General features: G+C 39.9%; 1 protein-coding gene across 1 annotated transcript in view; it reads right to left on the reverse strand.

The window, feature by feature from the left end:
* CFAP58 (cilia and flagella associated protein 58) overlaps positions 1-25,262 on the reverse strand; it is a 111,277-nt gene that overhangs the window by 79,525 nt on the left and 6,490 nt on the right. The window contains exons 2-9 of the mRNA XM_070363317.1: positions 23,050-23,331; positions 20,599-20,747; positions 17,012-17,168; positions 15,920-16,114; positions 13,778-13,915; positions 9,005-9,164; positions 4,476-4,558; positions 427-618 (exon numbers count right to left, since the gene is read on the reverse strand). Of these exons, the coding sequence (XP_070219418.1) occupies positions 427-618; positions 4,476-4,558; positions 9,005-9,164; positions 13,778-13,915; positions 15,920-16,114; positions 17,012-17,168; positions 20,599-20,747; positions 23,050-23,331 (1,356 nt within the window). The remainder of the gene's footprint in view (positions 1-426; positions 619-4,475; positions 4,559-9,004; positions 9,165-13,777; positions 13,916-15,919; positions 16,115-17,011; positions 17,169-20,598; positions 20,748-23,049; positions 23,332-25,262) is intronic.

The raw sequence follows: 25,262 nt of genomic DNA on the forward strand, positions 1-25,262 counted from the left end.
GCTAACAAGCTTAGCCACACTAGAGAACATGAGTGCCTGAACTGATAACTAGTCCTCTCAGAGTCAGTAAATCAATCAGTGGAGCTTTTTACATGATCAAGTTGTAAGAGGAATATGCTGTTTTACAATGGCTTCCAGCCAGGGGTATGAGGATCACGGGGCATCTTTTACAAGGAAGACATGTCCTCCTAGGGATGGACTGATCACGTGTATTTGTGTTCCTCCAAACTTACATTCTGCAAATATCTAATCAGCATTTGTTTACTCTAAATGGGCAGTAGCTGATTTGCTAGCAGAGCTTATTGCCCACTATCTTAAAGCATGTGAACCACAAGCTGCAATCTGAATAATCTGTCTTTGCAACAATGTGTGGCAATCAGAAATAATGCATTGATGCTCAACCCATACCATGGAGGACTAGCTTACCTTTTGGGTAAGGTCACTGGCTTCATTGATGTACCGATCTCGCTCTTTTTCCAGTTGAAAGATGATCTTTCTCTGCTTCTGAGCTTCCTCTTTGTAGTTTTGGATTTCTTCCTCCAGATTCCTCTTGGCTTGTTCATGGAGCTTTACCAGGTCTATCTGTTTCTGGGTTGCACTGACCGCCTTAAGCATATTCTGAAAATAAGGACAGCACCAAAAAATGTTTGTGGGTTTTGGGTTAAATTTACTTGTTGCCTTAATCCTAAAATAATTAGGTGCATTGTTTGGGAGATGAATAAAAATAATCATATTTTCTACAGATTACTAAGAGCTTGTTATGTTAATTTTGCACAGAGCATTATAAACACACATAAAAAGGCACTGAGAGACAACATCCCCAGGAAGTGGGCTTATATTGCTCCCATATTAGGGGTAGGAAACTGAGAATGAGAAGATAAGCTACTTGCTTACAAGTTCATGGGCTTCCCCAGTGGCTCAGTGGTAAAGAATCTGCCTGCAATACAGGAGGAGCAGGAGACACAGATTCGATCCCTGGGTTGGGCACATCCCCTGGAGGAGGGCATGTTAACCCACTCTAGTATTCTTTCCTGGAGAATCCCATGAACAGAGGAGCCTGGTAGGCTACCGTCCATAGGCTCACAAAGAGACAGACATGACTGAGCACATACACACGCACACACAAGTTCACCCAACAGGGGAGTGACAGAGCTGGAATGTGAATCCCGGGCTGGCTGACCCCAAAGCCAATCTCTATTCCAACGCTAGCCTTTCACTTGTGAAGTTAGAACAGCTGAACCTAATCATGTACCACAGGCTTTGACTACAAAATAAAATAAAAACCTTCTTATTAAAAATACAGACAGCCAGAATTAACATATGATCCAACAACATCACTTCTGGCCATCTACTTAAAAGAACTGAAACACGTGTTCAAACAAAAACTTGTACATGAACATTCACAGCAGGTCTATTTATAAAAGCCAAAAGGGGAAAACAACCCAAAAGTTTATCAACTGGATGAATAAATAAACAAAATGTGCTATATCCATACGGTGGAATACTACTCATCCATAAAAAGGAATGAAGTAGACAGTACAACATGGTTGAAGCTTGAAAGTATTATCCTGAGTGAAAGATGTCAGACATAAGAAGTCACATATGGTATGACTCCAGTTATATAAATATCCAGAATGGTCAAATCCACAAAAACAGAAGCAGATGAGTAACTCCCAAAGATGGGAGGAGGGGAAAGTGGGGTGAGACTGCCTGACAGGTACAGGGTTTCCTTTTGGGTGACGAAATGTTCTGGAAGTAGATTCATGATGTTTTACACAACATTGTGAATGTATAAAATGTCACTACTGGCAAATTTTATTTTCTGTGTATTTTACTACATTAAAAAAGAATTAACCTGGTTGTTTGAAAAAAAAAAAAAAAACACAGATGCTCACATCCCAACTCGAGATCCGTGGATCTGGGATGGGACTCTGGCACCTACATTTTCTGGGGGCGGGGGAAGCTGCCCTGGTGGTTTCTGATGCTACTACAATGGAAGTGCCTTGGTTTGGCTGCGCAAGAAGTCAGGTTATTCCTCTGGAACACAGAATTAATACAGTGCAACTCTGCAGCCATGCTCATGATGGATCACAGCATGTCTGCTTCTATAGCCACAGCTGAATGGACCCAGAGACTTCCGAAATAGAACCTCTAGATTTTTGTATCTCAGTAGAAGATGTAAACTCAGGAGCTGTTTATTGGCAATAGCTTTTTTCTGCCATTTGGACAGGGAAACAGAGAGAGAGAGATGATTTCACTGGAAGACAGAAATGAAGCCATGACTCAGCTAGAAGTCTAGTGGTGGAGGGAGGGGCTTTCTGTGCATCCCAAGAGTGAAAGGCCAGGTTTTCATCGTTCCTGAGGCCCAGCTGTATCCTTAGGTTCTGTGTTGCTGCTTAGTTGCTAAGTCGTGTCTGACTCTGTGAACTCATGGACTGTCGCCTGCCAGGTTCCTCTATCCACGGGATGTTCCAGGCAAGAATACTGGAGAGGGTTGCCATTTCCTTCTCCAGGAGATCATCCCAACCCAGGGATAAAACCCACATCTTCTTCTACACTGGCAGGCGGGTTCCTTACCACTGAGCCACCTGGAAAGCCCCCTGGGTTCCACGAGGCACTTCGTAATCCCTTCCCAAATCTCTAACCAATACAGACCTGCAGTCAGGACTGAAAACCACTGGAATATAAATTGGTTTAAAAAAAAAAAAAAAGAACATGAAACCTTGGTCGGATGATGACGTAGAAAAATGGAAAAGGTCAACTTTACTTTCAAGTACTGAATTAAACATTTGCTCTATGAAAGATAAAGTCCCTTCAACACGACACTGAGAGAACCAAATATATGAACATTGCTGTCTGTCAAAACTATGTCACTCATTCATTGAATGAAGGTGGCATTCCAAGTCAGTGAGGAAAGGATGTATTATCAGTAAAGGTTGACTGCACACCTGCAGAGGAGCAGGCGCACTGTCAGGCACTAAGGATGCAATGGCTGGGAAAGACAAAAAAAGTTTAAAAAGTACCTGCCTTGTTGAAAAAAATTTGAATTTTCAATGGTGATAGTTTGGAAAGGATGCAAACATTTGGAAGTAGTGGTGGTGCATGAAGTGCTGAAGTTTCATATGATTTTAATTTGTACTTCTGAGTTCATATCTATATTGGGATTCAGAGTAAACAGCATATAAAAAAAAAAAAAGTACCTGCCCTCAAGACCAAGCTGATGTAGTCAAATTAAACAAATAAGTGTAAAATTAAAGTGTTAGGTGTCCTATTGTGGCAGAAAATCCAAAGGTGGTTTACCAGAACATACAAAATATAAATGGATTAAATGTTGTATATGTTACAAAAAAAATTTTTTTAATCTAACTCCAACAATAGTATTTATATTATCATTTATATTATATTATTTATATATTTATGTTATTTATAAATTTATGGAATAAAGGCACAGTTCTAGGATTATGCAAAAAAAAAATTAATGACTTTCTGAAGGAGTGATCAGAATGTAAAGATACTTAATATTCTACTCTTTTCTGAGATTCCCTAGTCTGCTCTAAACTACAGGATAATCTACTTCGTTAACAATTATTCATTTCTGGGAAACCTAAAGAAAAATTAAAATAATAAATATTAAAGTAATAAAAAATTGAAATGAATGAATATAGGCTGTATCTTCTTTGATAAGATGAAGCTCTATTGACCAAAAGCCAGCAAGCTGTCTGCTGTGGAAGCAGCCTCCGCACTCTACACCTGGCACATCGCTTCATGCTTCATTCTCCCTGGAGGGAATTCTTGAGCAGGAACACGTACCCTAGACCTATGAATGTAGTTAATCTCCTCAGAGTGACTGTCAATGGAGGTAATCCTCTGGAAGGGGCTGGGAGAGGAAAGGGGCATGGGGGCAGGGTCTGTAAGCCTCAAGCTCCCCACAGCCTCTCCCTCAGCTTTGGACCATACTGGGCTCAAAGACTAGGAGGAATAAGCACCAGAAGCAGAAACCAAGGCCTCCAGCACTCGGGAAAAGATGGAGGAAAGGTTAGAGACTCTTGGTATGGCCAACCGGCCATCCTTGAAACACCTAAAAGTTAAAGTTTATTAGAACTCACTTGTATTTTCTGGATTGGCACAAAATTGCAAATTATAGATATTAAAATCAGAAATCTTGATCAACTGCTTAGGTGCCAAATAAGACACCAGCAATAGGAACAGAAACCACAAGACTCTCTGAAATCCCCTGCTAGTTTATATGATAATTCTTCAAAGTGCCTTTGTGCTCACAGGTGATACTGTGGTTTCAATTCACAGCCAGTGAACATGGATGTGCATAGCTGCATAAAGGACAATTGAGCACTATTATTAGTTCTAATCTACTTTTGTTTGGCTCAGAGTTTTCTTTCCCCTGCAACCGGTTATAGGCAGATATTACAGCACTAAAGAAAGACATTTATTCACCAGTGTTACTGTAACAAACGCACCTTATTCAATATGTCCCTTTCTCTCAGAAGCTCATCCATTGCTTTCTTATCAAGTTCTGCTTGTTTCTTTGAGGCCTCCACCTCTAAATCACCAGAGAGAAAAACAATAATAAATATAAAGAGAGCCTGCCAAGAAAGAATCTGCCACAGTGACATGAAAACTGCTTTATATATTTATCTGTAGCTATAAAACTGCTTTCTGTTGAGTGGTACATGATCTTCATTATAACTCAGTGAGGTAAGTCTTCCCATCCCACTAAAGAGATGGAAACTGAGGCTTAGAGACCCATACACCAAGGGTCTGCAGCCAGGAGGTGACAGGGCTAGGGTTGGGAGTTTGGTCTTTCTGACTCCAAAAAGTCCTAGTTATTTAGTCCCTAAGTTGTGTCCGACTCTTTTGTGACCCCATGGACTGTAGCCTGGAGGGCTACATGACTCCTCCAGACATAGGATTTCCCAGGCAAGAATACTGGAGTAGGTTGTCACTTCCTTCTCCAGGGGATCTTCCTGACCCAGGGATCAAACCCATGTCTCCTTCACTGGCAGGCAGATTCTTTACCACTCTGATGCTAAGAAAGCCCCCAAAGTCCTTGCTCTCCTGAAATATTTTTTATTATACAACTAATTAGAAACACAGGAAGAAACTGGAAAATAAACAATTCCAAAAACTAAAGGGAAAATTTTTTTAAAAAATCAGAATCTAGGAGAGGACATATGTATACCTGTGGCTGATTCATGTTAATATTTGGCAGAAACCAACACAACACAATACTGTAAAGCAATTATCCTTCAATTAAAATAAACAAATTTATTTTAAAAAATCAGAATCTACTTAAGATTTTGATGTGCCTCTTTCCTGACATTTTCCTATGCAAATACATATGTGTATATAAATATATTTATATACCACATACACCAAGATGGAGCCATAACACACATATAGTCTTGTAACTTGCTTTTATAACTAACCAGTATAAATAAATACCTCTCTATAATATAAATGTGTATCTACAGCAGAACATTTAAAGACTTCATATTTCACTGTATAAAAATGTTTAATTTATTAAGCCAATCCTCATCTTAACACTTAAATTGCTTCTTTTTATTTTTTTGTTGTGCAATTACAAGCAATAATCTTATGAAAGTTCCTGCTCATTTGGTCATCTAGGAGAGGAAGTCCTTGAACCAAAAGTGATTTTCTTTTTAAAGACCTTTTTCTCCAGCTGCCAAATTTCTCTCCAAAAATTAATAGCAGTTTAAATCCATACCCAAACTAGAACAGTTATTACCATTCTCCTTGATCTTTGACAACCTGATAGCTTTTCCTAAACCAGTATGTTTATATTTAATTCACATATCTTTGATTGGTAGTGAGGTCAACTACTTTCTCATGTTTCACAATCAATTATTTGTTTTCTGGTTTTCAAATTGTCCACACTAACTCTCTGCCCATTTTTCTCATGAATTATTTACCTTTTAGTGAATTCGAAAGAGCACCTTATATATATATTAATAATGACGATACTAACTCTTTGGCAATGTTTTAGTCAATTTGTCTTCTTATACAGAGTCTTTGGGGGCTTCTCTGGTGGCTCAGTGGTAAAGAATCTACCACCAATGCAGGAGACACAGGTTCAATCCCTGGGTCGAGAGGATCCCTTGGAGAAGGAAATGGCAACCCACTCCAGTATTCTTGCCTGAGAAATCCCATGGACAGAGGAGCCTTGCAGGCTACAGTCCATGGAGTCACAAAAGAGTCCGGCACAACTTAGCAACTAAACAGCAATAGAGTCTTTTGTCGCTAAAAAACAACAACAACAAAAAACAACAACACTGTGTAGTTTTTGAGAGAAATTGAAAAATTCTAGTCTCTGAATAAAATATATGGTTAAATGAGCTAAAAACAATGAAAAAGACACCTGATGTCTCAAGATACCATTGAACGGTTGAATCAAATAATATAAGAATGCCGAGCTGTATGCATCATAAATGTGTGAAATTTGTGTACAAATGTTGTATTGATTACCAACTTTCAGACTCACAAAGTGATCTCTCCTGTAGGTTATTAACATTTAATTTCATTAAATCTCTCCATCTTGGCTTTACTGTTCCTACATTTGACCTTAACTTTTTTTCCAAAAAAGTAGTTTATTATCTTACTGTCATTTTCTTAATAATCCATATTGCACACTGGTATGAAACAACACCTTTATCTGAGATGATAATCACGGGTCTTTTTGTAGCCTTTCCAATCCTTTCCATTGATCTGTTTATTCACACATTTTCACTAAACTATTTGATTACTAAAGCTTTATAATACATTTAAACACCTGGTAAAGGCTAATGCTCCCTTCTCACTCTTCTTTTCCAGAATTTTATGGCTATTGTCACCTGTTTATTCTTCTGGAGGAACCCTAGAATCAGTTTTCAAGTCCCAAGCAACATAACTCTCTGAAATTTTTATTGGAGATATTAAATGTGCAGATTAATTTGGACAGATTTATATCTATACCATATTGAGTTTTCTCATCCAGGAACTTGGTGTATTGGTCCATTTTTCAAGTCTTCCTTTTTATACCCCTCAAAAGAATTCTGTAGTGTTTTATATATATAGGCCTTACAGATATTTTGGTAACTTTATTCATAGATATTTTATTACTTTAGTTGCTATTGTGAAAGGGGGGTCTTCTATCATACACTGTAACTGATTCTTTGTAGGAAAGAAAGCCATTGATATCTATATATTTCTTTTATAACCTGCCACCCTGTTGAACTCCTGTTAGTTCTGGCAATTTTTCAGTTCGCTTCTTGGATTTTGTGGCAGGAAATCATAACATATGGGGGCCTCGTGCTCCTAACCATTATGTGCAATATCCCTGTCTGATAGGACACATCAAAAGGAAGTGCTCCCTAAGAAGAAATAATGATGCTAACGAGATCCACAAAATAACCAGAAGAGAGAGCACGATGACTTCTTTAAACATGATTTAAGAATGAAGAACTGCGGTCAATACTTAATGGGGAAATTTTTTCTGCAGGCAGCTAAAAACTATTGTCTGCAAAAATACGGAAGTTTTAATATGGGAATGCTTTTGAAATTCACCAAGCCAATTACAAAATGTGCTCTACCAGTTCTACCTTTGTGTGTGTGTATCTGTCATTGAAGATACTAGATTATAAACTCATGCTACACTGTAAGCATCCTGAGGGCAGGAACCTCCAGGCACCCAATGCCTAACATAATGCCTCCTCACAGTCTGGACTCAGGTTATTGAACGAGTACATAAATGGAGAAATGACCAATATCAACTGCAACTGTGCCTCAGTAAAAGATTGTTTCTGATGTCTTAGAAGGAAATGTATTGGCACTTCTCAAAGACTTTAGTGACAAATATTTCTAATAATCTTATCTAGAGATCTAGATTTTACTTAACTTTTAGGGAGGCAATGTACATGTTTATGCTTCTGGGTATGTCATCTCAGTCAGTGAGTTACAGCTGAGTTCAGTGAGGTGTTCCTGCCTCACATTTTCTGGTGCAGTCGGAAGTCAAATCCCGATCCCTCTGTCTCCAAGTCTCTGAGCTGTTTCTACCACACCATATTTAACTAGTATACGCCATATTTTTAATTATGTTCTTCTTCAGGAGGGGATAGCATTCTCTCATTACTTTTATAAGCAGTAATATATCTGGATAATAATAGATGACATTTAGTAAGCACTTACTACATGCCAGGCACTGTCCTTTCGATATTAGCCATTTTATCCCCAAAAGCTAAATGAGAAGGAGGTGGGATCTGAACCGAGGCACATCTTCAGAGTCTGTATCCTTAACGACATTTCTATACTACCTGGCCTCCTGTGGCACTTAAATTTTCCCTCCACAGGTCACAGTGATAGTTGGGTAGAATAGGGATTTGCCATATGGTAAGAGGAAAGGAGTTGGAAGCCATTTATTTTTGTCTTGCTGATTCCGGGTACACTATTGTCTCATATACTGCTCATGGGGAATATTCAAGTTTCATTTCTCCTGCATCCTCTGTGAAAAAGAAAACTTAAGGAAAGATCATGTAGAACCCAGACTTAAGAGTATACGTGTGTGCTAAGTCACTTCAGTAGTGTCTGACTCTTTGTGACCCTATGGACCATAGCCGGCCAGGCTCCTCTGTCCACGGGATTCTCCAGGGAAGAACACTGAAGTGTGTTGCCATTTGCTCATGCAGGGGATCTTCCCAACCCAGGGAGCAAAACAGTGTCTCATGTCTCCTGCTGTTACTTACTTCATTGACAAATACTGAGCAATACTTTGGGCTCAATATAATCCGTTGAAGAGTTTTTTAAGGTAAGAAAGTTCAAGGTATACAAAATGATGTCTCCTCCATATTATTTAATTGCTAGTTTCAATGTTGCTTCACTGAATTCATTCCGCATGGTTTGTGCTTATACGAGTGGAGTTGTCAAAAGACATAAGTCACCAATGAAATTGCTTATAATCTAATAAAAACAAAACACAAAATGATTCTTGGTTTACCTCTCTCTAGTCCCAAGATCTGATTTTTCAGGGTTTCCTTGTGCTGTTCCACCTCTCCCTTTTGATCTTCAATCTGGTGCAATTTCTTATGGATTTGTTCTCTGATTTTGTTGAGCTTCCCAATGTCAAGGCGCATCTGATGGACTTCTTCCTCTTTGGCCTGTAATTAGTGAGAGAGGATTACCAGGGATACTTGGTCAGTAAAGGACCGGTGACTGGATGATGGTAAACTCAGAATCAATAGAAGAACATTCTTTCTAGGTCAGTGCAGAATTATTCTGTGGGATTAAATCAAAACACACACTGTGTAGTTTTTGAGAGAAATTGAAAAACTCTAGTCTCTGAATAAAATATATGGTTAAATGAGCTAAAAACAATGAAAAAAACACCTGATGTCTCAAGATACCATTGAATCGTTGAATCAAATAATATAAGAATGCCGAGCTGTATGTATCATAAAGGTGTGAAATTTGTGTACAAATATTGTATTGATTACCAGCTTTCAGACTCACAAAGTGATCTCTCTTGTAGGTTATTAACATGCTGTAAAATATTGAGTCTTTTGGATCCACATTGCCACTGTGGAACAACTACATACAATAGAAAAGTCACTGTCCCCTTCCTTGAGTACATTAGTCTTGCTGTTCAGTAGCTCAGTCATGTCTGACACTTTGCAGCCTCATGGACTGCAGCATGCCAGGCTTCCCTATCCTTCACTATTTCCCAGGGTTTGCTCAAACTCATGCCCATTGAGTCAGTGATGCCATCCAACCATCTCAACCTCTGTCGTCCCCTTCTCTAGCCTTCCATCTTTCCCAGCATCAGGGTATTTTCCAATGAGTCAGCTCTTCGCATCAGGTGAATACTTGGCGAAGTATTGGAGCTTCAGCTTCAGTATCAGTCCTTCCAATGAGTATTCAGGGTTGATTTTCTTTAAGATTGACTGGTTTGATCTCCTTGATCTCCAAAGGACTCTTCACCATCACACTCTGAAAGCATGAATTCTTCAGCATTCAGCCTTTTTTATTGTCCAGCTCTCACATCCTTACCTGACTGCTGGAAAAACCATAGCTTTGACTAGATGGACCTTTGTTAGCAAAGTAATGTCTCTGCTTTTTAATACACTGTCTAGGTCTATCATAGCTTTTCTTCCAAGGAGCAAGCGTCTTTTAATTTCATGGCTGCAGTCACCATCTGCAGTGATTTTGGAGCCCAAGAAAATAGTCTGTCACTGTTTCCATCGTTCCCCCATCTATTGCCATGAAGTGATGGGACCAGATGCCATGATCTTCATTTTTCGAATGTTGAGTTTTAAGCCAGCTTTTTCACTCTCCTCTTTAACCTTCATCAAGAGGCTCTTTAGTTCATCTTCACTTTCTGCCATAAGGGTGGTGTCATCTGCATATCTGAGGTTATTGATATTTCTCCCGGCAATCTTGATTCCAGCTTGTGCTTCATTCAGCCTGGCATTTTGTATGATGTACTCTGCATATAAGTTAAATAAGCAGGGTGACAATATACAGCCTTAATGTAATCCTTTTCCAATTGGAATCAGTCCATTGTTCCATGTCTGGTTCTAACTGTTGTTTCTTGACCTGCATACAGGTTTCTCAGGAAGCAGATGTCTTTAAGAATTTTCCACAGTTTGTTGTGATCCATATAGTCAAAGGCTTTAGCATAATCAATGAAACAGAAGTAGATGTTTTTCTGGAATTCTTGTGCTTTTTCTATGATCCAAAGAATTTTGGCAATTCGATTCAGATGATCATTATATCTACTACTGTAGGCAAAAATCCCTTAGAAGAAATGGAGTAGCCCTCATAGTCAACAAAAGAGTCCAAAATGCAGTACTTGAGTGCAGTCTCAAAAACAACAGGACGATCTCGGTTCCTTTCCAAAGCAACCATTCAACATCACAGGAATCCAAGCCTATGCCCTAACCACTAATGCCAAAGAAGCTGAAGTTGAACAATTATATGAAGACCTACAAGACCTTCTAGAACTAACACCAAGATGTCCTCTTCATCATAGGGTACTGGAATGCAAAAGTAGGAAGTCAAGAGATACCTGGAGTAACAGGCAAATTTGGCCTTGGAGTACAGAATGAAGCAGGCCAAAGGCTAACAGTTTTGCCAAGAGAATGCACTGGTCATAGCAAACACTCTCTTCCAACAACCCAAGACAACTCTACACATGGACATCACCAGATGGTAAATACCAAAATCAGACCGATTATATTCTTTGTAGCCAAAGATGGAGAAGCTCTATACAGTCAGCAAAAACAAAACCAGGAGCTGACTGTGGCTCAGCTCATGAACTCCTTACTACAAAATTCAGACTTAAATTAAAGAAAGTAGGGAAAACCACTAGGCCATTCGGGTATGATCTAAATCAAATCCCTTATGATTGTACAGTGGAAGTGAGAAATAGATTCAAGGAATTAGACCTGATAGACAGAGTGCCTGTAGAACTATGGACAGAGGTTTGTAACACAGCACAGGAGGCGGAGATCAACACCATCCCCAAGAAAAAGCAATGCAAAAAGGCAAAATGGTTGTCTGAGGGGGCCTTACAAATAGCTGTGAAAAGAAGAGAAATGAAAGACAAAGGAGAAAAGGAAAGATACACCCTGAATACAGAATTCCAAAGAACAGTAAAGAGGATAAGAAAGTCTTTTTAAGTAAACAATTTCAAAGAAATAGAGGAAAATGATAGAATGGGAAAGACTAGAGATCTCTTCAAGAAAATTAGAGATACCAAGGAAATATTTCATGCAAAGATGGACACAATAAAGCACATAGGGTATGGACCTAACAGAAGCAGAAGATATTAAGAAGAGGTGGCAAGAATACACAGAAGAACTACACAAAAAACATCTTCACAACCCAGATAATCACGATGGTATGATCACTCACCTAGAACCAGACAGCCTAGAGTATGAAGTCAAGTGGGCCTTAGGAAGCCTCACTACGAACAAAGCTAGTGGAGACAATGGAATTCCAGTTGAGCTATTTCAAATCCTAAAAGATGATGCTGTGAAAGTACTACACTCAATATGCCAGCAAATTTGGAAAACTCAGCAGTGGCCACAGGACTGGAAAAGGTCAGTTTTCATTCCAATCCCAAAGAAAGGCAATGTCAAAGAATGCTCAAACTACCGCACAATTGTACTCATTTCACATGCTAGTAAAGTAATGCTCAAAATCCTTCAAACTAGGCTTCAACAGTATGTGAATTGAGAACTTCCAAATGTACAAGCTGGATTTAGAAAAGGCAGAGGAACCAGAGATCAAATTGTCAACATCTGTTGGATCATAAAAAACCAAGATAATTCCAGAAAAATAGCTACTTCTGCAGAGTACGTTAGTCTATGACTGTCCGTATGGACAGGACAGGGTGGCATTCATGAGCAAGTGTACATGATATCAAAAGGTATCAAAATGACAATTCTAGCAAAGTAAAGCACCAGATTTTTGTCTCTGGACTTCAAGTTTTATGAATTTTTTTAAAAATTTGCCATTCTTAGAAACTAGTTGATTTTCTGCAAATAAAGAGTGGCAATTATCCTCAGTTTTGATAATGAAGAGACTGAACTTAGCTGGGCATGTTATGCTCAGAGCACTGCTAGAAACAGAATCCCAGAGGTTTAGGATCTGATAACAAAATACTCCATTTTTCAAGGTGCCTCATGCACATTACCAAAGGAGAGAATTATTGACTTAAGTATTTTTAATTTCACCTTAGGGGCTAATACATTATTTTGCCTTCAGTAGTCATTTCATTTCTGCTTTAACGTGGAGCATTCTCATAAAGAACAGTGAGTCAAGCCTTTCTGGACTGCTTAAATGTTCCTCAGCCTCAGATCCTGTGGGGTCCAAATTAGTTCATCTAAGATCCCTGTCAATTAAAAAAAAAAATGTTCCAATTCACTAGTTATTCATCTAGGCCTCCTAGTGATACTTCAGAAAAATTTCTAAGACTGCATGCAAAATAATATATAAGATGCACAAATATTAGTAAGTGTGTGTATGTATGTATGTGTGTATGCATGCACACACGTGCTTTTATCAGATTCCCAAAAGGGGCTGTGACACAAAAACTGTTAAGATTTACTACTCGAATCAATGTATTTTTGTGATTAGTCATTGCCCAGTATTCTAACAATACTAGAATAAGGTTTATGGATTTTTCAGAACTGCTGATAAACATAAAGCCACTCTGCTAAGCATGTAGGCAGACAATATATATCCAAGTATAAAACGGTTATCCAAACTTAATTTGCAAGCACTCTTCAGTGAAGGGAGACCATTCTTGAAATTTACACTGGACAGAAGTGAAAATCATGATTCTGCAGTCCTAAGAGTAGACACCAAACAGTACCAGTCCATCCCCCACCCCTCCCCTTCCATACAAGCAGTGAAATATAATCTGACTTCTTTGTCACTCACATGTGTAAATGGTTTCTAGCTCTGGGCTGCTGGTTACTTGCAAGGCTGAACTACAGAGATGAACATCTGAGCTCGCTTTGGAAAATATCTGCATAATCATATGACCAAGAATCAGCTTTGCAATGTTATAAGAATGGACGCTATTATATTAAACTGCTTCTGGGCATCAAGCAATCACTGTAGGTTTGCACCTGCCTCTGATGGGCCAAGGCTAATGCAGGTTATGCAACCAAGGGCTCCCAACAGCACGGATCAACCTGCATTTACACTACTAGGGAATGAAAAAGGGCACGCCAAAGGAACAGATATGTCACTCCATGTTTACTTTGAGCTCCAACGCCTTCTGCTGGTTTTCTTGGGATAGCTGCTCACAAACCAAACTGTGCTGTTCGTTCTCTTGCTGAAGTTTAGCATTTCTCATCTGAAACTGCTCCAGCTCCTTTGCGGCTCTCTCGTTGAGTATCTGAAAGATGCAGAACAAGCTGGTTAATGCTTTTACAGGGGCTGCATACCCACACAGGAGGCCAGGCAGACTTCCTGGGACCAGGCAAGGCAACCACCCATTTTTTCATCTTTGCAGAAATGGTTCTCGCTCCCCAGTGAAAGCACAAATGCACTCAAATATGATGACTGTTAAATGGCTGAGGGAAATGATGCCTTCTAATGAATAACACAGAGAGCATAACTTTTTTTTCTGGGAGCCTTGGGAAGCCTTGTTCACAGGTGGTGGATAAATATTTTAATGCCTGTTTGCCATTTGGCAGGCTTCGCATACGCAACAATCGCTATAATCATTGCAAATGAGCTAGAGATTCAAGCAGGCTTTATCGGCTATGGGGCTCAGAAGCTACATCTTCAGAAGCAAATCCTGAATTAACATGCCTATACTTTCGTGAACAGAACCTTTCACTAAACACCAACACAAGAGACAATTCTCCTTAATCCAACTTAAGTCAAAACTGTAGAACAGTAGTGGAATGATTTATAACTGCCTGACTTCAGAGTCAGTTTGATTTTCCTCTTCCTTACTTTGACTATCCTAAGAAGATATGGTTTCATAAATACATATTTATAAACACACATATTTTGGGAGGTCATTTCTATTGGGAAAATACTGGGGAGATGAAGGGATATCAAAAAGGTTAAAGGGGGGGAAAGGGGGAGAAGATAGTTTAGAAAACACTTATTCCAATAACTTCCATTCAAGCAAAAGTTAAACACAGAAAGAATCCATCCAACTTCCCATCAATAAGGACTAAATAAGCTTTTCCATGGGTCCTGACTATTGTTTTATGATGACCAAAAATCTCTCAAAGAAAGGTTTTCATGCTCAAAGAAAGCCTCATATTTTTCTCATGTATATTGCACATCATATATTATCTACTTGATTTCCGGCTTTACATAAAATTAATAAAGCAACTGACAAATGAATGTGCTCTAATATCTAATTTTTTAAGTAGAAAAATGCTGGATGGCTTGAAAAATAGTTTGGAAACTTCTGAAAAGGACATACTTTGAAGAAATGACTTTTTTTAATTACATGAATTGGTTCTTTAAGAAATTATAAAAGACAGATTAGTATTTGTGTTACCTTAAACTGTTACTAGAGAGGAAATATTAGAAAACTATCATATTTAGAACGCATAAAGACTGTGTGTGGTTTTCCAGACTTGAAACTTAAAAATAAGCATGTTAAAAATAAATCATGTTATATTTACAGGCTGGAATGCTCTGTCCAGTAGAACTTTCTGCAATGAACTAAATGTTCTCTGTTCTGCGTATCTACTAGTCCCATGTGGCTGTGAGCACTTGAAATGCTGCGACTGAGGAACCGAATTTTTTATTTGATTTGATTTTAAATAATTTACATGTAAATAGCCATATGTGGTTAGCTACCACATTAGACAGTGTGGTTCTATAACTGTGACAATAACATAAATGAATCTCACAAACACAATATGAGGAGAAAGACATTAGACACCAAAAGAGTACTTTCTGTATGATTTCCTTTCCGTAAAGTACAGAAGCAGGCAACACTAATGTCTGCTCAGAACTCGGAAGAGAGCTGACCTTTGTTGGGGGGGGGGGGGTGGCGCAAAACGAGGAGGCTCTTGCAGTGCTGTTTCTCCCAGGCTGGATACAGGTGACCAAGATGTGTTCAAGGGCAGAAAATTTATCAAGCTGTACAGCTGTGACTTATACACTTTTCTATGTGTTATGTTATACATCAGTAAAATGGTAAAAAGAGATTAACCTGTTGGAGTATGGGGGGGAGGGGGGGGGAGGAGAGGGCATAGGACAGGGGAGGACATCTCTACCATCAGAGTCATTCGAAGACCAAACACAGCGCTACATGCTGTGTTACCAACATCCATCAACATCCATAGTGAAGGGATTTGCTGCTTTCCAGAGGAAATTCAAGAATCACCTTTGGCCAGACCCCACGGCGCAGCCCTGCCCAACCCACCTTCTGCTCTTTCAGCTGCTGCTCCAGCCTCTGAAGCTCCTCCTTGCTCTTCTGCACATACTGCTGCAGCGCCCTGATTTCCGTCTGCCTGCTGTCCATGTCCATCTGAATCTGCCTGAGCTCCTTCTCTAGTTTTTCTTTCTTCCGGGTCTCCCGTGAAGCTTCATTCTGACGTTGCTGGATTTCTTGTTGGAACTACGGGCATAGAAAGGACAGGCGGGGAAGAGATGAGCCCCTCTCTAGGACGAGTGTCAACAAGCTGAGCTTCTCCCTCTCTCGGATATTTTCAGGGCAGTGATATTTTAGTAGTATTTCTCCTGTAGGAGAGTCATCTTTGAACCCCACTGTTCAAACTTTTCAAGAATATTCTGTATTGTTTTTCGGAGCCTCGGCACCAAATGTATACCCTGATGGTGGGAACAAATCTACAAAGAAAGGTATGAAGTCCAGTTAAATATGGAAGCCCAGAGTTCTAGGGAGGTCAAACATGGAAAGAATTCATCCAACTTTCCATCGATAGAAACAAAGTAAAATGTAGCCAGCTACCCTAAATATGCAAATGTGTTTTCCATGAGTCCTGGATATTGCTAAACACAGTACCGTATAGTTTTATCATGATCGCCAGGTTCTGTGAAAAGTCATTCTTTTATCTCAGGCTCGAAGGAGTCTCCTGTTATTCTCCTGAAGTTTGCATTTGTGTACTATCTATTCGACCCCTGGCTTTACAGCAAAGTGTATGGAAGGATTCATAGATGGCTTCCTCACAAAGGAGAAAGCCCAGGGGAACTGCTTCCACCATCCCCAGAGGCAGGGCATCCTGGCTGTCACAGGGGACGCCTTCTTGGGCCAGAAACGTAAGCAGTGCCCTGTCTTGGCGACTTCTCAGGCAAAGGCTATTGAGAAGAATGACTCAAGTAAAACCGCTCTTGCAAAAACCAACCAGAGAAACAAGCAGAACCATGGATGCTTCATCTGGGGAACAGGGGGGTAAATCAGAGAGAGGAACAAGACGGGAAGGGAGACTGGAGAAGGACAAAAGCTCCTTCTGGGAGGTGATGTTTCTCCATCTTTCTCTCCGTGTTCAGAGCAGACCTGGATGATGGCCTGCTCTGCCTCTTCCCTGGACCGCTCCATTTCTTGCTGCTGTTCAATGGTCTGAGCTAAGCACTCTCGCAGTTTCACCACTTCTGACAACAGCTGGTCTCGCTCCTTTGTCACTTCTTCTTTGAATTTCAGCAAATCCCGGATACTACGAAAGAAGAACACGAGAGTCAGACTTAGCAGCCACAGCCATCTGCTCAGAGATCCTGTTTATCATCCTCTGAACTCATTTTCAGAGGAAACACTTTCGGTCAAGGATCAACACTATTCAAGTGTGAAAGAGAGATCTTTGTCTCTGACACGGGAGCTATTTGTGAGTTGTTAACTGGAAAAAGAAGACGTTCCAGTAATAATACGCATAATATGATCCCTTTTCTTGTTTTTAAGCAATTACAGTCCATGTGTGTGTGCTATAGGCATTTTTATATCAAGATTAGGCACCAAACTGATAACCAGTTATCTCTGAGGAATGAATTTTAAAGTGGAAGAGTTGACAGGCTGATTTTTACCTCTGACTTCCCATATTCCTGTTGTATTTGAATTTGTTACAATAAAACTATAGTTAACAAGAGCTATTGTTAGCTCTTGTAATTAACCCTAAGGAGATGTCAATTTAGGAAATTATTTGCTTAATATATTCACTGGAGAGCTATAACCACAGCTATAAAGTCTAAAATGAAGCAAAAGCCTAAGCAAACAATACACATTGTCAGTTTTTTATTCATTCATTCATTCACTCTCCCAAAGGGACATACCACATAAAATGTTCCCAAGAACAAAATTTGGAAAATGATTAGTGATGCCAGTTTTGGGAGTGTGCACGCATGCCTGCTAGGTCACTTGAGTTGTGTCTGACTGTGCAACGCTATGGACTGCAGCCCGCCAGGCTCCTCTGTCCATGGGATTCTCCAGGTAAGAATACTGGAGTGGCCTGCCATGCCCTCCTCCAGGGGATCTTCCCGACTTAGAGATTGAACCAGCATCTCTTATGTCTCCTGCACTGGCAGGCAGGTTCTTTACCACCTGGGAAGCCTTTTTGGAGGGTATGCAGTAATGTTTATTGATATAAATTGTAAACCAGTTACCTCAGCATTTCAAAAACAATTGCATATGGTTTGGCATGCTGTTCTTCAGAATTAGCATTTTGAAAGTAGAAAAACTGTCTGATAAGACCACTACCGCAGAATTCATCTAGAACAAGGCAGCTACTCGGAGAAGGCAATGGTACCCCACTCCAGTACTCTTGCCTGGAAAATCCCATGGATGGAGGAGCCTGGTAGGCTGCAGTCCATGGGGCCGCTGAGGGTCGGACTCGACTGAGTGACTTCACTTTCACTTTTCACTTTCATGCACTGGAGAAGGAAATGGCAACCCACTCCAGTGTTCTTGCCTGGAGAATCCCAGGAAGAGGAGCCTGTTGGGCTGCCGTCTATGGGGTTGCACAGAGTTGGACACGACCGAAGTGACTTAGCAAGGCAGCTACTTTAGAGCTAAGGAACCAGAGAACTTGCATTTAAGATGCTTGTAGCTGACAGTCATCAAATGACTATTGGAAGCACAGTGACTGGGTAATACATACTGACTATCCTTTGCTATGATTGTTTAATAAGGAACCCTCAAAATCGCAAACTCTTCTCCAAAAAGACGACCTGGAATTCTAAGGTTACTGCAAAGATAGACCGCTACATCTAAGTACACTGTGGAAGATAAAATGCAAGCCGGGTTCCTTCATCAGCTCTCCTACTCATCATGTTCTAATTTTCGTTAAAACTCCTCCTAACGAAATCAGCTCCCTCATGTTGCTCTTCAATAGCTACTCTGATTGTATGTGACTTCTTTAACAAGAAAACGGAGTCATTATGAACACCACATCTTCTGTTTATTTTTCCTATTCCCTCCTGCATTTAGAACTATCTATCACCATTGGATAAATGTATCTAGAAAGCATAGGAAACCTAAACAGCAGGTAAACATTGCCAAGGATGCCTAAGGAAGTGCATGCTCATTCCTGGTTCATTAAGGTTTTGCATGCCCTGCAGAGTGCTAGGTTCATAGAGGAAAGATCAAGATAGCTTTCTCCCTTCAAGGAGTTTATAGCTTAATGGGCAGAGAAATGCAAATCATTTAAGTACAACATGATAAGTGCCATCTTTGAGGGAAACATTGGGTCCCATGACAGGGTTCCCACCTGACTCAGGTGGTAAAGAATCTGCCTGCCAATGCAGGAGCCACAGGAGACATGGGTTCAATTCCTGGATCGGGAAGATCCCCTGGAGGAGGAAATGGCAGCCCACTCTAGTATTCTTGCCAAGATAAACCCATGGACAGAGGAGCCTGACAAGCTACAATCCATGGGGTCACAAAGAGTCAGACACAGCTGAGCACACAAGCATGACCTGTTGGGTCCTATGGAAAACAGGGAACACAATGACTCCTCTGCCTGGTCATTAGGTCTGGGGCTAGGGACGAGGCTGAAATAGGGAAGCTGATGGTGATAAAGTTAAGATGGTGCTTAAGATGGGTCTTGAAGGATGAATAGTTGTTTACTGTGTGGAGAAGGGAAGAAAAGAGATCCGTGGCATTGAGAACAGTATGGCCAAACGCATAGAGACGTGGGCAAGCATGATGCTGCTGGATGTGAGTCTAGCAAGGCTGACTGGGGCAGATCTACAAAGGGCTTTGTATGTTCAAGACTTTGGTCTTTATCCTTTGGAAATGGGTAGTTGTCAAGGGTGCAACGTGTTGGCAATGGAAGCATGCAGTAGTACATGTTTGAGGAGCATAAGGCTAGTATGGAAGATGGTAAAGAGGGGAGATGTCTCCTTGAAGGCAGAGAGAACAGTTAGGAGTCTGCTGCCAAATCCTGCAGAGAATGGGGCACCCAGTGGTGATGGGGAGGAGGGGAAGAATGAAGTGATGCTTAGAAGACTGAGTCAACAAGACAAAACTTTAAGGGATGGAGGGGTAACAGGTATGAAGAGCAAACTATTTTCTGGCCTAGAACCTGAGGAAGTAGGAAGGATGGTGGTACGGCTAATCATGGGTCCAAGGACATTTGGGAGGCACTGGGAATCTGAGTAGAAAGTCAGCCATTTCCATTCCATACAAGTTTCATAGAAATAAACTTAAAATCTTTACTCATTTTCAAACTGTATCACTGACTTTAGAGAGCCAGAAGTTTGATATAACCACAGATTAGTCCTCAGGGGACTTCCCTGGTGGTCCAGTGGCTAAGACTCTGCACTCCCAATGCAGGGAGTCCAGGTCTGACCCCTGGTCAGCAAGCCAGTTCCCACATGCCACAGCTAAAGAGTTCACATGTTGCAGCTAAGACCCAGAGCACACAAATAAATAAATAAATGTTTTTAAAAAAAGAATACCTTTATTTAAAAAAGAAAAAAAAATGAAGTTCTTGGGTGTGGAAAAAGGGAGTATTAAAAAGAAAAAAAAAAAAACAGTAATAGACAAGCAACTATCTCTGGGAACCCAACAAGGGAGTGTCTTACATGCACAAAGAACCAGCAAGCCCCAGGCTGTCTGTTGAAGAAGGAGGCCTCTGCAAAAGTTAAATGACCTACTTGCTATCTTGGTCCATGGACAGTCCAGACCCTTGCTCGACTAGTTTGGTTAGGTTCACTATTTCCTCCTTCAGGGCAAGAATCGTCTCCTTTGCCTTCTGCTCTTTATCATAGGCTGAATCCACCATCTTCCAGGCCTTTTCAATTTCCTAGATGAGCCATGGGATATCAGTGAGAAAAACCAAACTAGGTTCCATATGCAACATAAATTGAATAAATAGAATAATAAAACAAATATAATATAGAAGTTACTTATAGGGACAGAAGATTATACCTTATACACTATGTATTAAATGTATATTGACTTACTGCATTGTTTGGCATGAGTTAGTCAATACTGAAGAGCTGTTTTAAAGATGGAAACTGGCAAAGGGTATTTCTTCTTGTGTAGGTGAATGTAGTTACAGGGTTCACATACTGCAAGAGTTGCTAGAATTAGTGGGATTATTTCTAATAAAGATGTTAAGATATGTTCACAAAATCTAAAATGAAAGTTTATGTGCTTTCCAAGTCCACATATTTTATAGGAAAAAAAGAAAAAAAGGAATGGTCTTGGACCCAAGTCCTAAATGTGAAGCTCTTCATAATTTCATATTAAAAATATGTTTTGCCCTCAGGCCCTAAGTGAGCTCCTGGATGGCAATGTGAACTTTAGGGCCATCCATGGAAACAAGGCGTTGACTGTCACCTAATTGTACACAATAGCCTTGATAATTCCCATTTCCAGAAACCCAAGCTTAGCCTTCTCATCAAATGCTTATAGGGGAAAAGCAATACTATTCTGAATGCAATGTGGTACACTAACAGAAATACTTAAAAGAGAATCACAGGCTTTAGAGTACATGGATGAAGGACAGTAAATGTTGCAACAGACTTGAGTTTTGCCCTCCAACTTAATTTTCTTGCAAAATTTCATCAAGTGGAATGTGAGCCCCTTTACACAAATAAGAATCTATATGTTTAAGGTGAAAATATTGTACTTTTATGTGACAAGGAATAAAATGAGTGGAAGAAAGTATTTAATTAAATAAATTCATCCCATTACATTAGAAAGAGATGATTCTTGGGTAACTGCAGCACATAATTTAGTGATTCAAAACAAAATGTCAGTTCATGGGATATTTTTTTCTGTAGCAGCCATATGTACTATTTTCAGCAAAACAAAAGAAAGATATTTAAATGAAAATATGATTATATGAGGTTCTTGTCTGAAGCAATTTCACCAATTATATTTTAGTCAATTCATGACTTTAATTTTCAGTTTTTTAATTTACAGTAAAAAGTGGGAGGGAGTTCTCATCATAAAATGATTTAAAGCCTTCTTATATTGGTACTCCTGCAAAGATTAGAAGAAAATAACAATAGAGAGAGAAAGACACTGAAAAAATTGGGGTATGTTTAACTGTATGATATCAAGGGAATTATCTAAACATTTTGTGATTATTTTTCAGCTCTAGGGTTTCGATTATAAAATATCTTAACCTCTTATCATCCTACAGTCCACAAGGAACGTTTGTGTTTCACCTTCAAAACAATGTAACATACTTGAGGATGAAAAAATAAAGTGTAAAATAAAGCCATACTTCCTCAATAACCACTCCTCCAGACTGAATCCCTATTCTCCCATTATGAGAAACTGGGACAGTCATTGCAGAAGCAAAAGGGTGATAAGAGAAAAGACCATAAAAACTACCATCTGGAAATTCTCAAGGTAATCTCTCCCAAAATATTGGAAAAAATAGGGATATGAAAATATCTTTAATAAGCTATCACCATAAGGTATTTAAATACTTATCTTTCTTCAAACAAGAGATTCTGAGATTCCTAATATTGCACTTCAGTTCAGTTCAGTTCAGTCGCTCAGTCATGTCCAACTCTTTGCGACCCCATGGACTGCAGCACTCCAGGCCTCCCTGTCCATCACCAACTCCCAGAGTTCACCCAAACTCATGTCCATCGAGTCAGTGATGCCATCCAGCCATCTCATCCTCTGTCATCCCCTTCTCCTCCTGCCCTCAATCCCTCCCAGCATCAGAGTCTTTTCCAATGAGTCAACTCTTCGCATGAGGTGGCCAAAGTATTGGAGTTTCAGCTTTAGCATCAATCCTTCCAAAGAACACCCAGGACTGATCTCCTACTTATGGCCAAATGTTTTTGCTAACCCAGTATTTCCTAGAACCAAGTCAGTAAGGTTCTACATTATTTTCTACATAGTGAGATTCACTGAAGCAAATTATTTTCTTTGAAAATGAAAATTTTCATTATTTTTCATAAAATTTTCAAAATTTCCATTATTCCCTAGGCTTAATGAATACATAAATTATGTAAATTTTTACTTAATAACTCTTTTACTAGAGCCCAGAGCTGCCAATATAATGAAAGGATGATGTTTTGAAGATGGGATGCATTTATGGCAGCTCGCCATGGTTCCTTTTCTAGAAGATGACTGACCTTCTTCAGGGATGCGATGGTGGTCTGATCATCCTGAGAGAGCTTCAGGGCAGTGGCGACCTTCGCGGAATTAACCACGATCTCCGCATTCAGCTCTCTGCACTTGGCCATCAGACGCTTTTCATTGTCATAAGACTTTTTCATGACAGCATGAAGCTTCTCATATTCAACCCTAAATTTCTCCAAACTTCTGTCCCCTGAAAGTTCATTGAGGACCTCCTGAAAATCCCTTTCGATTTCTTCATATGCAGTTTCCTCCAGCACTAGCTTTTCAGTCTTTTCCTGTTCAAAAAGTCAAAGATGAGAATGAAGATTGCAATATTTACCTCATCACTATTCAGGAATGACTGTTACTATCCGTGAATAAGACCTTCGTACAAGCAAAATAAAAGCTACTGATAAGCAGGCGATTTATATGAAGATCTGCATATACGTGGGCTTCTCTGATGGCTCAGTGGTAAAGAATCCACCTGCCAACGCAGGAGACTCAGGAGACGCTGGTTTGTTTCCTGGGTCGGGAAGATACCCTGGTGGAGGACATGGAAACCCACTCCAGTATTCTTGCCTGGAGAATCCCATGGATGGAGGAGCCTGGCAGGCAAAGAGTCGGACACGATTGAATGAGCATAAGCATTCTGCATATATGTATACATAAGCATAAGGATAATATTTCCTCCCACATACAGCTAAGGATTAGATCAGATGGGATAATTCACGTTAAACACTTAGCCAAGTGCCTGGCAAACAGAGTTACTCAATAAATTTTGAGAGCTGTTATGATTATTCCAAGCCTGCTTCTTACCATCCCCAGGACTGCAGAGGGAAGCCATAGCATGCTGAGGTCAGACATAACATAGATACCATGAAATCACACTTACAATGAAATCTGTCCAGAATGTACAGTATTCTATTTTAAAATATTCCATCATTTTTACCCCTTTAAAAATTAGCCTAGTTCATCTCCACAAGAATTTTGAAATGCCCCGTGGGCAATGGTCATGGGCTTTCTCCACATTTGCTTTCCATGATTAGCTGGGCAGCAAATTATTTAAAATAAAAGCATATAGATGTAATTTAAGCAAGTCTGACTTAGATGAGAACCAGGATTTAGTTATATAAGAATTCATATTTCCCTAGTCTTGTGGGCAGAACTGTGTACCCTAGAGAAAGGACATGAGTGAGGCGACTTAGCAGCAGCAGCAGAGAAAGGTTTGATGAAGTTCTAAACCCCAGTAACTGTGAATGTGACTTTATTTGGAAATAGAATCATTGCATATACAATTAAGTTGAAGTCATACTGGAGTAGGGTGGGTCCTAATACCATATGACTAGTGTCCTTATAATAAGGGAGGAATTTTTATAATTATGTGGGGTAATAGATGTTAACTAAACTTATTGTGATAATGACTTCAAACTGTATACATAAATCAAGGGGGCTTCTCTGGTGGCACAGATGGTAAAGAATCTGTCTACAATGTGGGAGACCCAGATTCAATACCTGGGTCAGGAAGATTCCCTGGAGAAGGGAATAACAACCCACTCCAGTATTCTTGGACTTCCCTGGTAGCTCAGTGGTAAAGAATCTACCAGTAACGCAGGAGCTGCGGGAGACACAGGTTCGATCTCTGGACTGGGAAGTTCCCTTGGAGGAGGGCATGGCAACTCACTCTAGTATTGTTTCCTGGAGAATCCCATGGAGAGAAGAGCCTGGTGGGCTACAGTCCATGGGATCAAAAAGAGTCAGACACGATTGAAGCGACTTAGCACACACACACATATATCAAATCATTATGTTATACACCTAAAACTAATACAATGCTACATGTCAATCATATCTCAGTAAAAAAGGTGGGGAGGCATTTGGACACAGATACACACACACACAAGAACCCATGTGACAGGTGGAGGCAGAGATTAGACTGATAATACTGCACGCCAAGGAAAACTCAGGATGGCTGGCCACCACCAAAAGCTAGGAAAAGGCAAGGAAGTATTTTATTCATTAGTCTCAGAGGGAGCATGGCTCTGCAGACATCTTGATTTCAGACTTCTTAGTCTCCAGAACCGTGAAATAATAAATTTCTGCTGTAAGTTATCCAGTTTGTGGTACTATGTTACAGATGCCCTAGCCAACGAATACACCTATTTCTTACTACAAAGGGCAAGACAGTGAAGTGAAAGTGAAGTCGCTCAGTCGTGTCCGACTCTTTGCG

The sequence above is a fragment of the Bos mutus genome, chromosome 26, assembly GCF_027580195.1.
Source record: "Bos mutus isolate GX-2022 chromosome 26, NWIPB_WYAK_1.1, whole genome shotgun sequence".
NCBI lineage: Eukaryota > Metazoa > Chordata > Mammalia > Artiodactyla > Bovidae > Bos > Bos mutus.